The sequence below is a fragment of the Rhinatrema bivittatum genome, chromosome 1 (genome assembly GCF_901001135.1).
Source record: "Rhinatrema bivittatum chromosome 1, aRhiBiv1.1, whole genome shotgun sequence".
In the NCBI taxonomy this organism is placed as follows: domain Eukaryota; kingdom Metazoa; phylum Chordata; class Amphibia; order Gymnophiona; family Rhinatrematidae; genus Rhinatrema; species Rhinatrema bivittatum.
Genome location: NC_042615.1, coordinates 4,337,077 through 4,350,462, shown reverse-complemented (window position 1 = coordinate 4,350,462; position 13,386 = coordinate 4,337,077). Strand labels below are relative to the sequence as shown.

At 49.6% G+C, this 13,386-nt stretch overlaps 1 protein-coding gene across 1 annotated transcript in view; it reads right to left on the bottom strand.

Moving 5' to 3' along the window:
* Nucleotides 1-676: 676 nt before the first annotated feature.
* The window catches only part of LOC115082116 (neurotrypsin-like), a 67,181-nt gene continuing 54,471 nt past the window's right edge, over nt 677-13,386 (bottom strand). The window contains exon 7 of the mRNA XM_029586382.1: nt 677-851. Coding sequence (XP_029442242.1) covers nt 677-851 — 175 coding nt within the window. The remainder of the gene's footprint in view (nt 852-13,386) is intronic.

Here is a 13,386-nt window from a genome sequence, read left to right as displayed (position 1 = left end):
GCAGGAGCCCGTTCCGGACCGCCGCTGGACCCGCAGGTTATTTAAGTTATTTGGGGGGGGGTTCGGGAGGGTGGGGGATTTAATTAAAGGGTCGGGGGTGGGTTTTAGGGGGTTTTAGTGTGCCGGCTCACGATTCTAACGATTTATAACGATAAATCGTTAGAATCTGTATTGTATTGTGTTCCATAACGGTTTAAGACGATATTAAAATTATCGGACGATAATTTTAATCGTCCTAAAACGATTCACATCCCTATAAGATGATCACTTTGCAAAGGACCAAAGTGCACCTCTGATGCCAAAGGAATAATCCATACCTGCTGGCATATGTACTTAAGTCTTCTTTTTTGTTTGTTTTATGTTTCCTCAGCTCTCGAGCAGGAAGCTGCCGGTCCCAGCCAAGAACGCCCAGGAGCCAGCCGGGAAGCCCCAGAGAGCAGCCTGGATGCTCCTGGGAGCAGCTGCTCAATACCAATGCTCCAGAGCCCCTTTCAGATGGACACTGAGACACAGTGGGAGGAGCAGGAGCAGGGGCCAGAGCAACCACAGGCCATGTTCTTGCTCCAGCCCCTAGGCTCCAGAAACCCATTTAAAGTGGACCTCGATCTGGACACATTAATGGAGGCAGGCAACCTTCTGACGAGCAGTTAGGAGGAAGCAGCCTGCAGACTCACCATCAGCAAGCCACACGGAGGACACAAGCCCAGCTTGAGCCCTGAGATGCCACCAGCACCTTCAGCACCGGCACCAACACAGCCACCACCAGCATCAGGCCCTCCGCCACCATCCCAGCCATTGCCAGCAGCACCCACACCGCTGCCAGGACCAGCACCAGCACCTGCCACAGCCATCTGTAGAGGAGAAGTCAGGCAGTTGCAGGGAGAGATAAGGGTCCTGAGAGGATCTGTTCAGCCACAAAACAGGATCTTGCAGCAAAGCATGGCAGCCAGCACACAAAATGCCAACACAACAGCTGCAGCCATCAGCAACCTAACAAATGTAATGACGCAAATCCCTCAGCGAATGCCGGACCTGCCATCAGAATCCTCAGCTCCATCCGTTGGCTCAACACCCCGCAGCAGTCCAGATTCACAAGGCCGCAGGGGCCCCCAAAACAAATGCCCCCCCTTCCAAGTGGGAAGCCACGGCATGGAAGGGCCCTTGAAGAAGGCAGAAAATGGCCCATAAGGGGCAAGACGACAATGTTTGAAAGAAGACAGGGACGGGCTCTTCACAGACTTGCTGTGCCGTCTAGATGGAAGAAACCGGCTCAGCGCGTGCTCACTACAGACTTGCTGTGCCGTCTAGATGGAAGAAACCGGCTCAGCGCGTGCTCACTACAGACTTGCTGTGCCGTCTAGATGGAAGAAACCGGCTCAGCGCGTGCTCACTACAGACTTGCTGTGCCGTCTAGATGGAAGAAACCGGCTCAGCGCGTGCTCACTACAGAGTTGCTGTGCCGTCTAGATGGAAGAAACCGGCTCAGCGCGTGCTCACTACAGACTTGCTGTGCCGTCTAGATGGAAGAAACCGGCTCAGCGCGTGCTCACTACAGACTTGCTGTGCCGTCTAGATGGAAGAAACCGGCTCAGCGCGTGCTCACTACAGACTTGCTGTGCCGTCTAGATGGAAGAAAACCGACTCAGCGCGTGCTCACTACAGACTTGCTGTGCCGTCTAGATGGAAGAAAACCGGCTCAGCGCGTGCTCACTACAGACTTGCTGTGCCGTCTAGATGGAAGAAACCGGCTCAGCGCGTGCTCACTACAGACTTGCTGTGCCGTCTAGATGGAAGAAACCGGCTCAGCGCGTGCTCACTACAGACTTGCTGTGCCGTCTAGATGGAAGAAACCGACTCAGCGCGTGCTCACTACAGACTTGCTGTGCCGTTCTAGATGGAAGAAACCGACTCAGCGCGTGCTCACTACAGACTTGCTGTGCCGTCTAGATGGAAGAAAACCGGCTCAGCGCGTGCTCACTACAGACTTGCTGTGCCGTCTAGATGGAAGAAACCGGCTCAGCGCGTGCTCACTACAGACTTGCTGTGCCGTCTAGATGGAAGAAACCGACTCAGCGCGTGCTCACTACAGACTTGCTGTGCCGTCTAGATGGAAGAAACCGGCTCAGCGCTTGCTCACTACAGACTTGCTGTGCCGTCTAGATGGAAGAAACCGGCTCAGCGCTTGCTCACTACAGACTTGCTGTGCCGTCTAGATGGAAGAAACCGACTCAGCGCTTGCTCACTACAGACTTGCTGTGCCGTCTGGATGGAAGAAACCGACTCAGCGCTTGCTCACTACAGACTTGCTGTGCCGTCTAGATGGAAGAAACCGACTCAGCGCGTGCTCACTACAGACTTGCTGTGCCGTCTAGATGGAAGAAACCGGCTCAGCGCGTGCTCACTACAGACTTGCTGTGCCGTCTAGATGGAAGAAAAAACCGACTCAGCGCTTGCTCACTACAGACTTGCTGTGCCGTCTAGATGGAAAGAAACCGCTCAGCGCGTGCTCACTACAGACTTGCTGTGCCGTCTAGATGGAAGAACCGGCTCAGCGCGTGCTCACTACAGACTTGCTGTGCCGTCTAGATGAGAAGAAAAGACTCAGCGCGTGCTCACTAAAGAGTTGCTGTGCCGTCTAGATGGAAGAAACCGGCTCAGCGCGTGCTCACTACAGAGTTGCTGTGCCGTCTGGATGGAAGAAACACGACTCAGCGCGTGCTCACTACAGAGTGCTGTGCATCTAGATGGAAGAAAACCGGCTCAGCGCGTGCTCACTACAGAGTTGCTGTGCCGTCTAGATGGAAGAAAACCGGCTCAGCGCGTGCTCACTACAGAGTTGCTGTGCCGTCTTCTAGATGGAAGAAACCGACTCAGCGCGTGCTCACTACAGACTTGCTGTGCCGTCTAGATGGAAGAAACCGGCCTCAGCGCGTGCTCACTACAGACTTGCTGTGCCGTCTAGATGGAAGAAGAAACAGACTCAGCGCGTGCTCACTAAAGAGTTGCTGTGCCGTCTAGATGGAAGAAACCGGCTCAGCGCGTGCTCACTACAGAGTTGCTGTGCCATCTGGATGGCAGAAACCGGCTCAGCGCGTGCTCACTACAGAGTTGCTGTGCCGTCTAGATGGAAGAAACCGGCTCAGCGCTTGCTCACTACAGAGTTGCTGTGCCATCTGGATGGCAGAAACCGGCTCAGCGCGTGCTCACTACAGAGTTGCTGTGCATCTAGATGGAAGAAGAAACCGGCGCAGCGCGTGCTCACTACAGAGTTGCTGTGCCGTCTAGATGGAAGAAACCGGCTCAGCGCGTGCTCACTACAGAGTTGCTGTGCCGTCTGGATGGAAGAAACCGGCTCAGCGCGTGCTCACTACAGAGTTGCTGTGCCGTCTAGATGGAAGAAACCGGCTCAGCGCGTGCTCACTACAGACTTGCTGTGCCGTCTAGATGGAAGAGAAACAGACTCAGCGCGTGCTCACTAAAGAGTTGCTGTGCCGTCTAGATGGAAGAGAAACCGGCTCAGCGCGTGCTCACTACAGAGTTGCTGTGCCATCTGGATGGCAGAAACCGGCTCAGCGCGTGCTCACTACAGAGTTGCTGTGCCGTCTAGATGGAAGAGAAACCGGCTCAGCGCTTGCTCACTACAGAGTTGCTGTGCCATCTGGATGGCAGAAACCGGCTCAGCGCGTGCTCACTACAGAGTTGCTGTGCATCTAGATGGAAGAAACCGGCTCAGCGCGTGCTCACTACAGAGTTGCTGTGCCGTCTAGATGGAAGAAAACCGGCTCAGCGCGTGCTCACTACAGAGTTGCTGTGCCGTCTGGATGGAAGAAACCGGCTCAGCGCGTGCTCACTACAGAGTTTGCTGTGCCGTCTAGATGGAAGAAAACCGGCTCAGCGCGTGCTCACTACAGAGTTGCTGTGCCATCTGGATGGCAGAAACCGGCTCAGCGCGTTGCTCACTACAGAGTTGCTGTGCCGTCTAGATGGAAGAAACCGGCTCAGCGCGTGCTCACTACAGAGTTGCTGTGCCATCTGGATGGAAGAAGAAACCAACTCAGCGCGTGCTCACTACAGACTTGCTGTGCCGTCTAGATGGAAGAAACCGTCTCAGCGCGTGCTCACTACAGACTTGCTGTGCCGTCTAGATGGAAGAAACCGGCTCAGCGCGTGCTCACTAAAGAGTTGCTGTGCCGTCTAGATGGAAGAAACTGGCTCAGCGCGTGCTCACTACAGAGTTGCTGTGCCACTCTGGATGGCAGAAACCGGCTCAGCGCGTGCTCACTACAGAGTTGCTGTGCATCTAGATGGAAGAAGAACCGGCTCAGCGCGTGCTCACTACAGAGTTGCTGTGCCGTCTAGATGGAAGAAAACCGGCTCAGCGCGGTGCTCACTACAGAGTTGCTGTGCGTCTAGATGGAAGAGAAACCGGCCTCAGCGCGTGCTCACTACAGAGTTGCTGTGCCGTCTAAATGGAGAGAAACGGCTCAGCGCGTGCTCACTACAGAGTTGCTGTGCTGTCACACACAATGGATGGTGTTATGTCAAGTATTTTCAAGCAGTACCCTCACTAAGAAGCCTTCCATCAGCCTCGGTCTATTACGGCCTACTTTAAGTAGCCTACAATCTTTGCAGCTGCTGTCTCTTGTGAGGTCTGTCCCATCTCCTGCTCCATGTTGCGGGGGTGTCATCTCTTCTCATCTCCTGCAAGGGCTGGCCCCATGCTGCTGGGTCTTATCCTGGGTCTCTTGTCCCCTTTCAGTGCCACTCTTTCAACATGGACTGTCTGGGGCCGTTGCGTTCACAGCACATAGTTTTGCTGTTATTAGGTCTAACATTAGAGCTGTGCGTTATGGCTGTGCGATACTCTTCGCAGGGAGCCTAACCCAGCCACTCTCCGCCCCCTACTCCTCCCAGTTTTGGAATTTGCATCGCACCATATGATATGGTGCGATTGCATGCATTAAAGGCCTATCGCATGCGGAAAACGCCCTTACCGCATTTTGAAAAATGACCCCCTTAATTAGTTAGGGGTAGTAACCACCGCAATAAGCAAGCTATTACCCAGACTATGTAATTCAGTCCTTGTTGGTTGTTGCCTGTATATAGATCCACTTTTCTTCATTCCCCCCTGCCATTGAAGCAGAGAGCTATGCTGGATATGCATTGAAGGTGAAGTATCAGACTTATTTGGTTAAGGGTAGTAACTGTGGTGATGCTCTTCACCAGTCCACACCTCATTAATTGTGTCCGTTCTAGGGTTGCAATCCCTGAATGAGCTGCCGTGGTCACTCAGGAACTCAAATAGTAGTTAAAGTTATTTTCCCTTACAAAGTCCTCAGGTGGGGTTTGAATCCCCTCCACCTGGATGGGAGGCAGATGCCTTCCCCACTGAGCCAGCAACTCAGTTTCTGAAGTCTGGCTTCAAAAGTTCATCTCCAACCAACAAATCCAATGTTCCAAAGTCTGGCCCCACTGGGCCTACCTGCCACCACCCACCGTATCTCTTGGGATGCTTTCCTCGTCCCTAGATACAACCACCCGCTGGCAGTCTCTCAAACCATGTCCTTAAGTGAGCACACTCAAATATCCCAAAACAGTCTTTGGTTCTCGGCTCACCTTCCTGCAAAGTCCTCCAGCCGTCCGTCTTCCATATCAGCCGGAGCCCCAGAGATCCAGTCTTTGAAGCGCAACAGGTAGCATGGTTCTTCACCTTCAGTCCCCGGCAGGAGACTGAGACTGCTCTACTAGGGAGTCCATTTTATCCTGAGCTAACTCCTCCCCCAATCATAGCTGGTTGGCTCGGAAAGGCCCCCTCCTCACTTGGCCCTCCCCTTGAAGCCATGGATTGGTTTCCCCAGCTCCACCCTTAACCTCCCTCACCTGTGTTTCTTCTGCTTTTGTAACGTATGGGAAAGGAACCAAGGGACGTCTTTAGCATGGTGCTGCGGTATTTTCTTTCCCCTCTTCTCTCGGACTCTTAGTTCTGGGGTGTTTAACTGGCCCCTCTGGCTTGGGATATAGACCCCATCACAAACCGCCACAACAAGCAAGCTACTCTCACGCTTTTTTTTGTGAATGTAAATCCTTTTTCCCACATTTCCTCTTGCCGTTGTTGAAGCATAGAGCAATGTTAGAGTCACATTAACACGTGTGTATGTTTTATTGAATAAGGGTATTAATCACCAGGTAGTAGCCGTCATTCCTGCAAGCCACCCCCATGCCACTTCTCTTCATTCACAACCTCAAGACTTTATGGAGCCACAGTGTTTATCTCACGCCCCTTTGAAGTCCTTCACAGTTTTGGTCTTCACCACTTCCTCCAGAAGGGCGTTCCAGGTATCCACCACCCTCTCCGTGAAGAAATATTTCCTGACATTAGTTCTGAGTCTTCCTCCCTGGAGTTTTAAATCGTGACCACTGGTTCTGTTGATTTTTTTCCAACGGAAAAAGTTTGTCATTGACTTTGGATCATTAAAACCTTTCAAGTATCTGAAAGTCTGTAACATATCACCTCTGCTCCTCCTCTCCTCTAGGGTGTACATATTTAGATTCTTCAATCTCTCCTCATAAGTCATTCGATGAAGACCCTCCACCTTTTTGGTTGCCCTTCTCTGGACCGCCTCCATCCTGTCTCTGTCTCTTTGGAGATACGGTCTCCAGAACTGAACACAGTATTCCAGGTGAGGCCTCCCCAAGGACCTGTACAAGGGGATAATCACTTCCCTTTTCTTACTCGATATTCCTCTCTCTATGCAGACCAGCATTCTTCTGGCTTTAGCTATCACCTTGTCACATAGTGTTTAACGATCTGAAGTCGGCAAAACAATCACCCCAAGGTCTCTCTCCTGCTCCGTGCACATCAGCCCTTCATCCCCCATCGAATACATTTCTTTCAGATTTCCACACCCCATATGCAGACTTTGCACTTCTTGGCATTGAATCTCAGCTGCCATATCTTCGACCAGTCTTCCAGCTTCCTTTAAATCCCGTGTAATTCTCTCCACTCCTTCCGGCATGTCACTCTGTTGCAGATCTTAGTGTCATCCGCAAAAGACAAATCTTACCTTCTATCCCATCCGCAATGTCGCTCACAAAGATATTGAACAGGACTGGTCCCAACACCGATCCTTGCGGCACTCCGCTCATCACCACTCTCTCTTCAGAATAAGTTCCATTTATCATCACACATTGTCTTCTGTCCTTCAACCAGTTTGCTATCTATGCCACCACTTTGGCACTCACTCCCAAGCTTCTCATTTAATTCACAAGTCTCCTTTGCGGGACCGTATCAAAAGCTTTGCTAAAATCCTGTTGCAACAGTCGCGGCCCAACGGCTTCCCTCCGCCTACCTTTCTTTTTCTGCGGTGACTCCTGCTCCCTGTGGACGTCTGGCTGCCATGGCGTCTGCCCGCCATCCTCTCCGGCGTTCCCGGACCGGCTTGGGTGCTGCATCCCGCCATGCTCCTCAGGTATCTTAGGGTGAGCGTGCCGAGTGGCCCTCATTCTTATTTCCTCTATGGCGCGAACCTCAGGAGCGTCCCCCTGTGATGAAGTCACACTGCCCGGATATTTAAGCCTGTTGTTTATTGCTAGCCTTTGAGTTAGCAAGGGAATTCCTATAGATGGGATTTGCTCTCCATACCCAGCTACTCTGCCTCCAACTTCTATTTGGACTCTTTGCTGTTAACGAGGTACCCATTCCTCGGGGGCCTCTCTGCTTCTTTCAGGTCGCTATCAGGAACCGGTACTCGCTCCTCGAGGGCCCATGTTCCCTGACTCGCTGCCTGTGTCCATCTCCTTTTCTACTTGGAAGAATTCGCTACAGACACCATCTGTAAGTACTAATACCATCTACTCCTCAAAGCTGTTTCCCTGGAACCAGGTACTTGCTCCTCGAGGGCCTGTCTCCGTTCCAGCATCAGTGCCATCTTCTACGGAGAACTGCTGCGTGAGTACTTGCCAACGAGTCTCTGTGCCCAGGGATCTGGTACTCGCTCCTCGAGGGCCAGCTCTCCCTATCTCGGGGCTTCTCCATACTGGGGACTCTGTGAATATCTCAGTGTACTCATTTTCTCAGTTCTTCTTCCTACAGTACTGCTACCGGAGGAGCCGCTGTTCCAGCGCCTGAGGAATACTAACCCAGCCGGACTCCATCTTCTACTCACTACCGCCACCTCTGGTGGCTTCATAAACTGTCTAATAAAAGATATAATCTGTGTTTGTGTGTCCAGAGCTGAGCCTGACTGTGGCCCCTCATGGGACTTCCCCCCATGGGCGTGGTCAGCTGCCACAGTGTCCAAGGATCCACCCATACCCTACAAAATATAATAAATCCAAGCGCTCTTCCTTGATCCAATTCCTTAGTCACCTGATCAGATTTGTCTGACAGGACCTTCCCTTGGTGAAACCATGCTGCCTCTGGTCCAGCAATTCTGCTGCTTGTAGATAGTTCACTATCCTTTCCTTCCTTTTCCCACCACTGAGGTGAGGCTAACCAGCCTGTAATTTCCTGCCTCCTCTCAGCTCTCACTCTTGTGAAGCAGGACCACTGCCGCTCTTCTCCAATCACTCAGTACCACTCCGGTTTCCAGGGATCTATTGAACAGGTCACTCAGCGGAGCCACCAGCACATCTCTGAGCTCCCTCAGTATCCTGGGATGGACCTCATCAGGCCCCATGGCTTTGTCCACTTTCAGTTTTCCTAGCTCTTCCCCTACATTTTCTTCCGTAAATGGAGTTTTATCCATTCCACTCCCCTCCAGTTTCTTGTTAACTAGCGACGGTCCTTCTCCAGGGTCTTCTTTAGTGAACACTGAACTGAAGTATTTGTTTAATATTTCTGCCATTTCTTCATCTCTCTCCACACATTAATCCTTTTCACCTTTCAACTTCACTATACCACTTTGAACTTTTCTCCTTTCACTGATGAATCTGAAAAATGTTTTGTCACCTCTCTTTACCTCTTTGGCAATCCTTTCTTCCGCTTGACTTTTCACTATCTTGATTACTTTCTTCATCTCCCTCAGTTCTACCAGATATTCTTCCTTGTGCTCCTCCCTTTGGGATCTTTTATATTTCTTAAACACTGTTCTTTTATCTTTTAATTTATCAGCCACCTCCTTTGTGAACCAGATAGGTTTCATTCTTTTCTTTACTTTTCTTACATGTATATTAGTCGCTTCAGTAATTGCTCCTTTTAGTTTGGCCTACTGTTTTCCACATCTCTCATATTCTCCCAGCCTTCTAGTTCTTCCTCCAGGTACTTCCCCATTGAAACACAAAACCCTGGTCTTTGTGCAACTTCTCTGTAACGTATTAGTGATATGAAACCATACTGTTTGATGATCACTGGTGCTGAGGTGGGCACGCACCCAAATATTAGAGACATTATCTCTATTAGTGAGCACTAAATCAAGTATAACTCCCTCCCTCATAGGCTCCATTACCATTTGTTTGAACAGAGCCCCTTGCAGTGCATCCACTGTCTCTCTACTACCTGTTAGGTTCTGCAGAAGGGATTCTCCAGACTACATCCGGCAGATTAAAATCTCCAACAATCACCACTTCTTACTCATCTTTTGGATGTCTTCAATCAGATCTCTGTCCAGCTCTTCCATTTGATTTGGAGGCCTGTAAACCATGCCAATAAAAATGGATTCCCCATCATCTTTTTTTAGGACGGCCCATAAAGCTTCTTCTTTGCCCCATTTTCCCTGCAGTTCAGTTGCTTGGATATTGTTTTTGACATAAAGAGCTGCTCCTCCCCCTTTTCTGTCCTCTCTGTCCTTTCTTAACAAGTTATATCCCGGTATGGCCGTATCCCAATCATGTGAATCTGTGAACCATGTCTCTGTGATAGCAACAACGTCCAAGTCTGCCTCCACTATTAGGGCTTGCAGGTCTGGGATTTTATTGCCCAAACTTCGAGCATTTGGCTCATAGCTTTCCAGCTGTTCTGGTACAGGTTACTGTTTTTCTTGGACTCTCTGAGTGACTTCTTTAGCTGACTTTTGTTATCCACTTTGCCCTTTTTTATTGCATTTGTATTTGTATTTGGGGGGGTGACATTCTAATGTCCTACTGTCCCTGGCTATTTGAATAGCATTTCTGCTGGCCGATGATCCTGGGAGGCTTTTAACTGTAGTGTTTCCCTCGCTGAGAGTTCCCAGATTAATGCCTCTGATGACTGAGTCACCCAGCGTAGTGAGCTTTTTCCTTTGGTTACTGATTGTATTATGGAATTTCTGTATGCATTGGGTTTCTTCTTTCTTTTCAGATAACATTTCAATCTCCTTCTCAAGAGCTTCTTCAGTATTTCATACAGAGAAGGCTTTTTGTACTTGTTGCACTTGATACAGTGTGTGTCTCCGCATCACAGGTCTAATTCTACCAGAGCCCACTGTAATTCTGTTGTTTTTTGAGTTCCTTAATGCCCTTTGTGAGTGGGGGGTAGACTTGTGGGCTGCACAGCTGTCAACAACGGGTGTCTGTGGGTCACAGGTCTTATCCTACCTGAGCCCACTGTAAATCCATTTTCCTTGACTTTTGATTTTTCTGTGGTAATGGGGAATTAATTCCTGAATAATGTAAAGTGGGTGAAACTTTCTTTATTGCATCTAATTCAGCTTTAACTTCAGCCAGCTCCTTTTTCAAGAAAGAGAGTTCTGAGCAAATGGGGCAAGCCCTACGTTTCCAGATGATTTCCATCAGAATAAAGGCTCCACATCAGTTACAATTGGATAGTCCTCATTTTGGTAAATTTATTTGATGGATAACACCTAAGGAAATACCAATTTACTAATTTATCTTGTTGCCAATTATGTTTTTAGGCTGACTATATCAGAAAAACAAACCTAGGGGTGGGAGGGAGTCAAACAGTTAACCCTTGGTCAAGGTTGTTCTCAGGTGGCATCTTAAATACTAACTAATTTATTAAAGCATGAGTTTCAAAAACCAAACTTTCAAAACTGAGACACCCCCTCGACTTATCTTGCACCATCCGTAGATCCAAAATCCTAAATTGTGCAGGAGTGATCTGCAGGTGCTCCTGTCCCACCTACCAGTATATAGAAATGGTGGCAACTGGGCCCTGTAGCCAGCACCATTTTTTGTACAGAAAACCTGCATTGCTGTAGTGCCATCTAGAAAACCCTGCAGAAAAAGATACTTGGAACCCATATGGTATTAGGTATATTGTAATGTGTGTTAGCTGTGAGTTTGGCCCTCAGAAAGCCATGAACAAACTGAATGACAACAACATAGTAAACTTTCCAGACCAAAACAGCACTAACTGTTAGCACTCAAATAGCAACAACACTATCTGTGAAAAGACAACACTGAAAATATTACTCCAGACCCTAAAACACCTCCTGTTAGGAAAGCAGAACAAACCAGACTGCTACAAATCCCTACACAGAAACCACATTGTAGAAGAACGCCCCACCTCAGTTACACATCCAGAACACAGACTCACTCTCACAAAATTCAGAAAAAAAGAGACCATGAAGTATAAATAGAAATGTATAGTCAGAAAGCAAACTGAGAAGTGGAACAAGTAGCTTTAGCGGGGCTACGACCCAGGGAAACCCGGGTTCAAATTCCACTTCAGCTCCACGGGGAAATCATTTTACCCTCCACTGTTTCAGGAAGAAACGTAGAGCCTCACAGGCTAAGCTTTTTTTCCCATAGACACGGAGTGGAAGAAAAGCCTCAGTAAATCAGATTGTAACTCTCTGGGGATAGGGAAATGCCTACAGGGCCTGAATGTGACCTGCTTTGAAGTGCAGTAAAGTGGAATATAAATCAAATATGAATAAATAAAACAAGCCAGACTCTACATAAATGCAGCGGTGGAAAACCAGAAACATCACCCCCTCCCGCAGCTCATAACCAGGGTCCCAGCCTGGGGCGTGCTGAACACACCCCTCACAACCTGCCTTCCCACTTATTATGGCGAGTATAGGCTGAGAGGGTCCTGAACGGTGTCCCTGAACCATCTTGACTTGCCGGGCTGGAAAGGAAAATGACCAGCCTCCGCCCTCTGCTGAAAGTTTCTTCTGGGCAGCCCTCCCTGCCTTATCCTGTCTGTCTGCCCAAATAGGTCCTAAGCAGGCTGGATCTGAGCTGGTGGCCCCCATCAGAGTCCATGGGAACCAGCCCCCTTTCCTATCCTGTGCAGCTGACAGACAGAAAATGGGCTCCACGCTATCGGCTCGCTTAACCGGGCCCCCAGGGACTATTCCTGAGGCCACCCGGTCATCCGAAGAATTCCCCACCTAGGAGAACGAGCGAACGAGAATCGCCTGTGTTATCTCCCTACTAGCTCCCCTGAGCCACGGGAGAAAGAGACTAACATCTGGGCACAGATTCGGACAGTGCCTTGCCTCTGGACCTCGAGGCTGCCATGCAACGTGAGTCTCCACTGAGGAGGAAGACTCCCAAGTCTTCCTCCTCGTTGCCAAAGTCAACTGCACCTGCTCTCGAGGCTCCTGGCCTTCCCTTGCGAGCACAATGGGCTAGGTCAGGTCCTGCTTCCCGCACTCAGTGGGAACAGGACATAACTGAAACACGTGGCCCCCAAGCACCCTCGGGCAATCTCTGTTTTACCTTCTCCGCACCAGCAGGAATCCGGCTCAGAAACGCTCTCTGCATCCACTCAGACGTGCGACGCTGACACCGCTCTTAAGCTTTTTTCACTTATCTTTTCTTTTTTAAGGGCCAAACATTTTAAAAATAAACAAACACTAAGTTCTCATGCAAAATTAAAAAAAAGAATACTTTCTTTTGATGCTTTCTTCCAAGAAGGGGAAGCAGGATCCGCCAGAGAGAAGGAGGATTAGGGGGTGAGGGAACCAGCACCACTGGCTATCAAACGCCCCTCCAGGACTGGGTCCAAACTCCACAAGGGTCACTGACTCCTTGCTCAACCCTTCTCTACAAGGGGGATAGTCCTGGAAACAGAACCTAGCACCCCTGGGAGAAAATCTTTGTCTCCAAAGTCTGACTGCAGGTTTTGCACCTCTACCATCTGCTGGAGACAGAGAAATACTAAGCGACTGCAGGTGGCACGCTACCTTAAGAGGCACAATGTGATTACTTTTCTTCTCTGTCTCTATCATCTTCTGGAGACAGAGAAATACTAAGCAACTGCAGGAGGCATGTTACCTTAAGAGGCACAGTGTGATTACTTTTCTTCTCTGTCTCTATCATCTTCTGGAGACAGAGAAATACTAAGCGACTGCAGGAGGCACGCTACCTTAAGAGGCACAATGTGATTACTTTTCTTCTCTGTCTCTATCATCTTCTGGAGACAGAGAAATACTAAGCGACTGCAGGAGGCACACTACCTTAAGAGGCACAGTGTGATTACTTTTCTTCTCTGTCTCT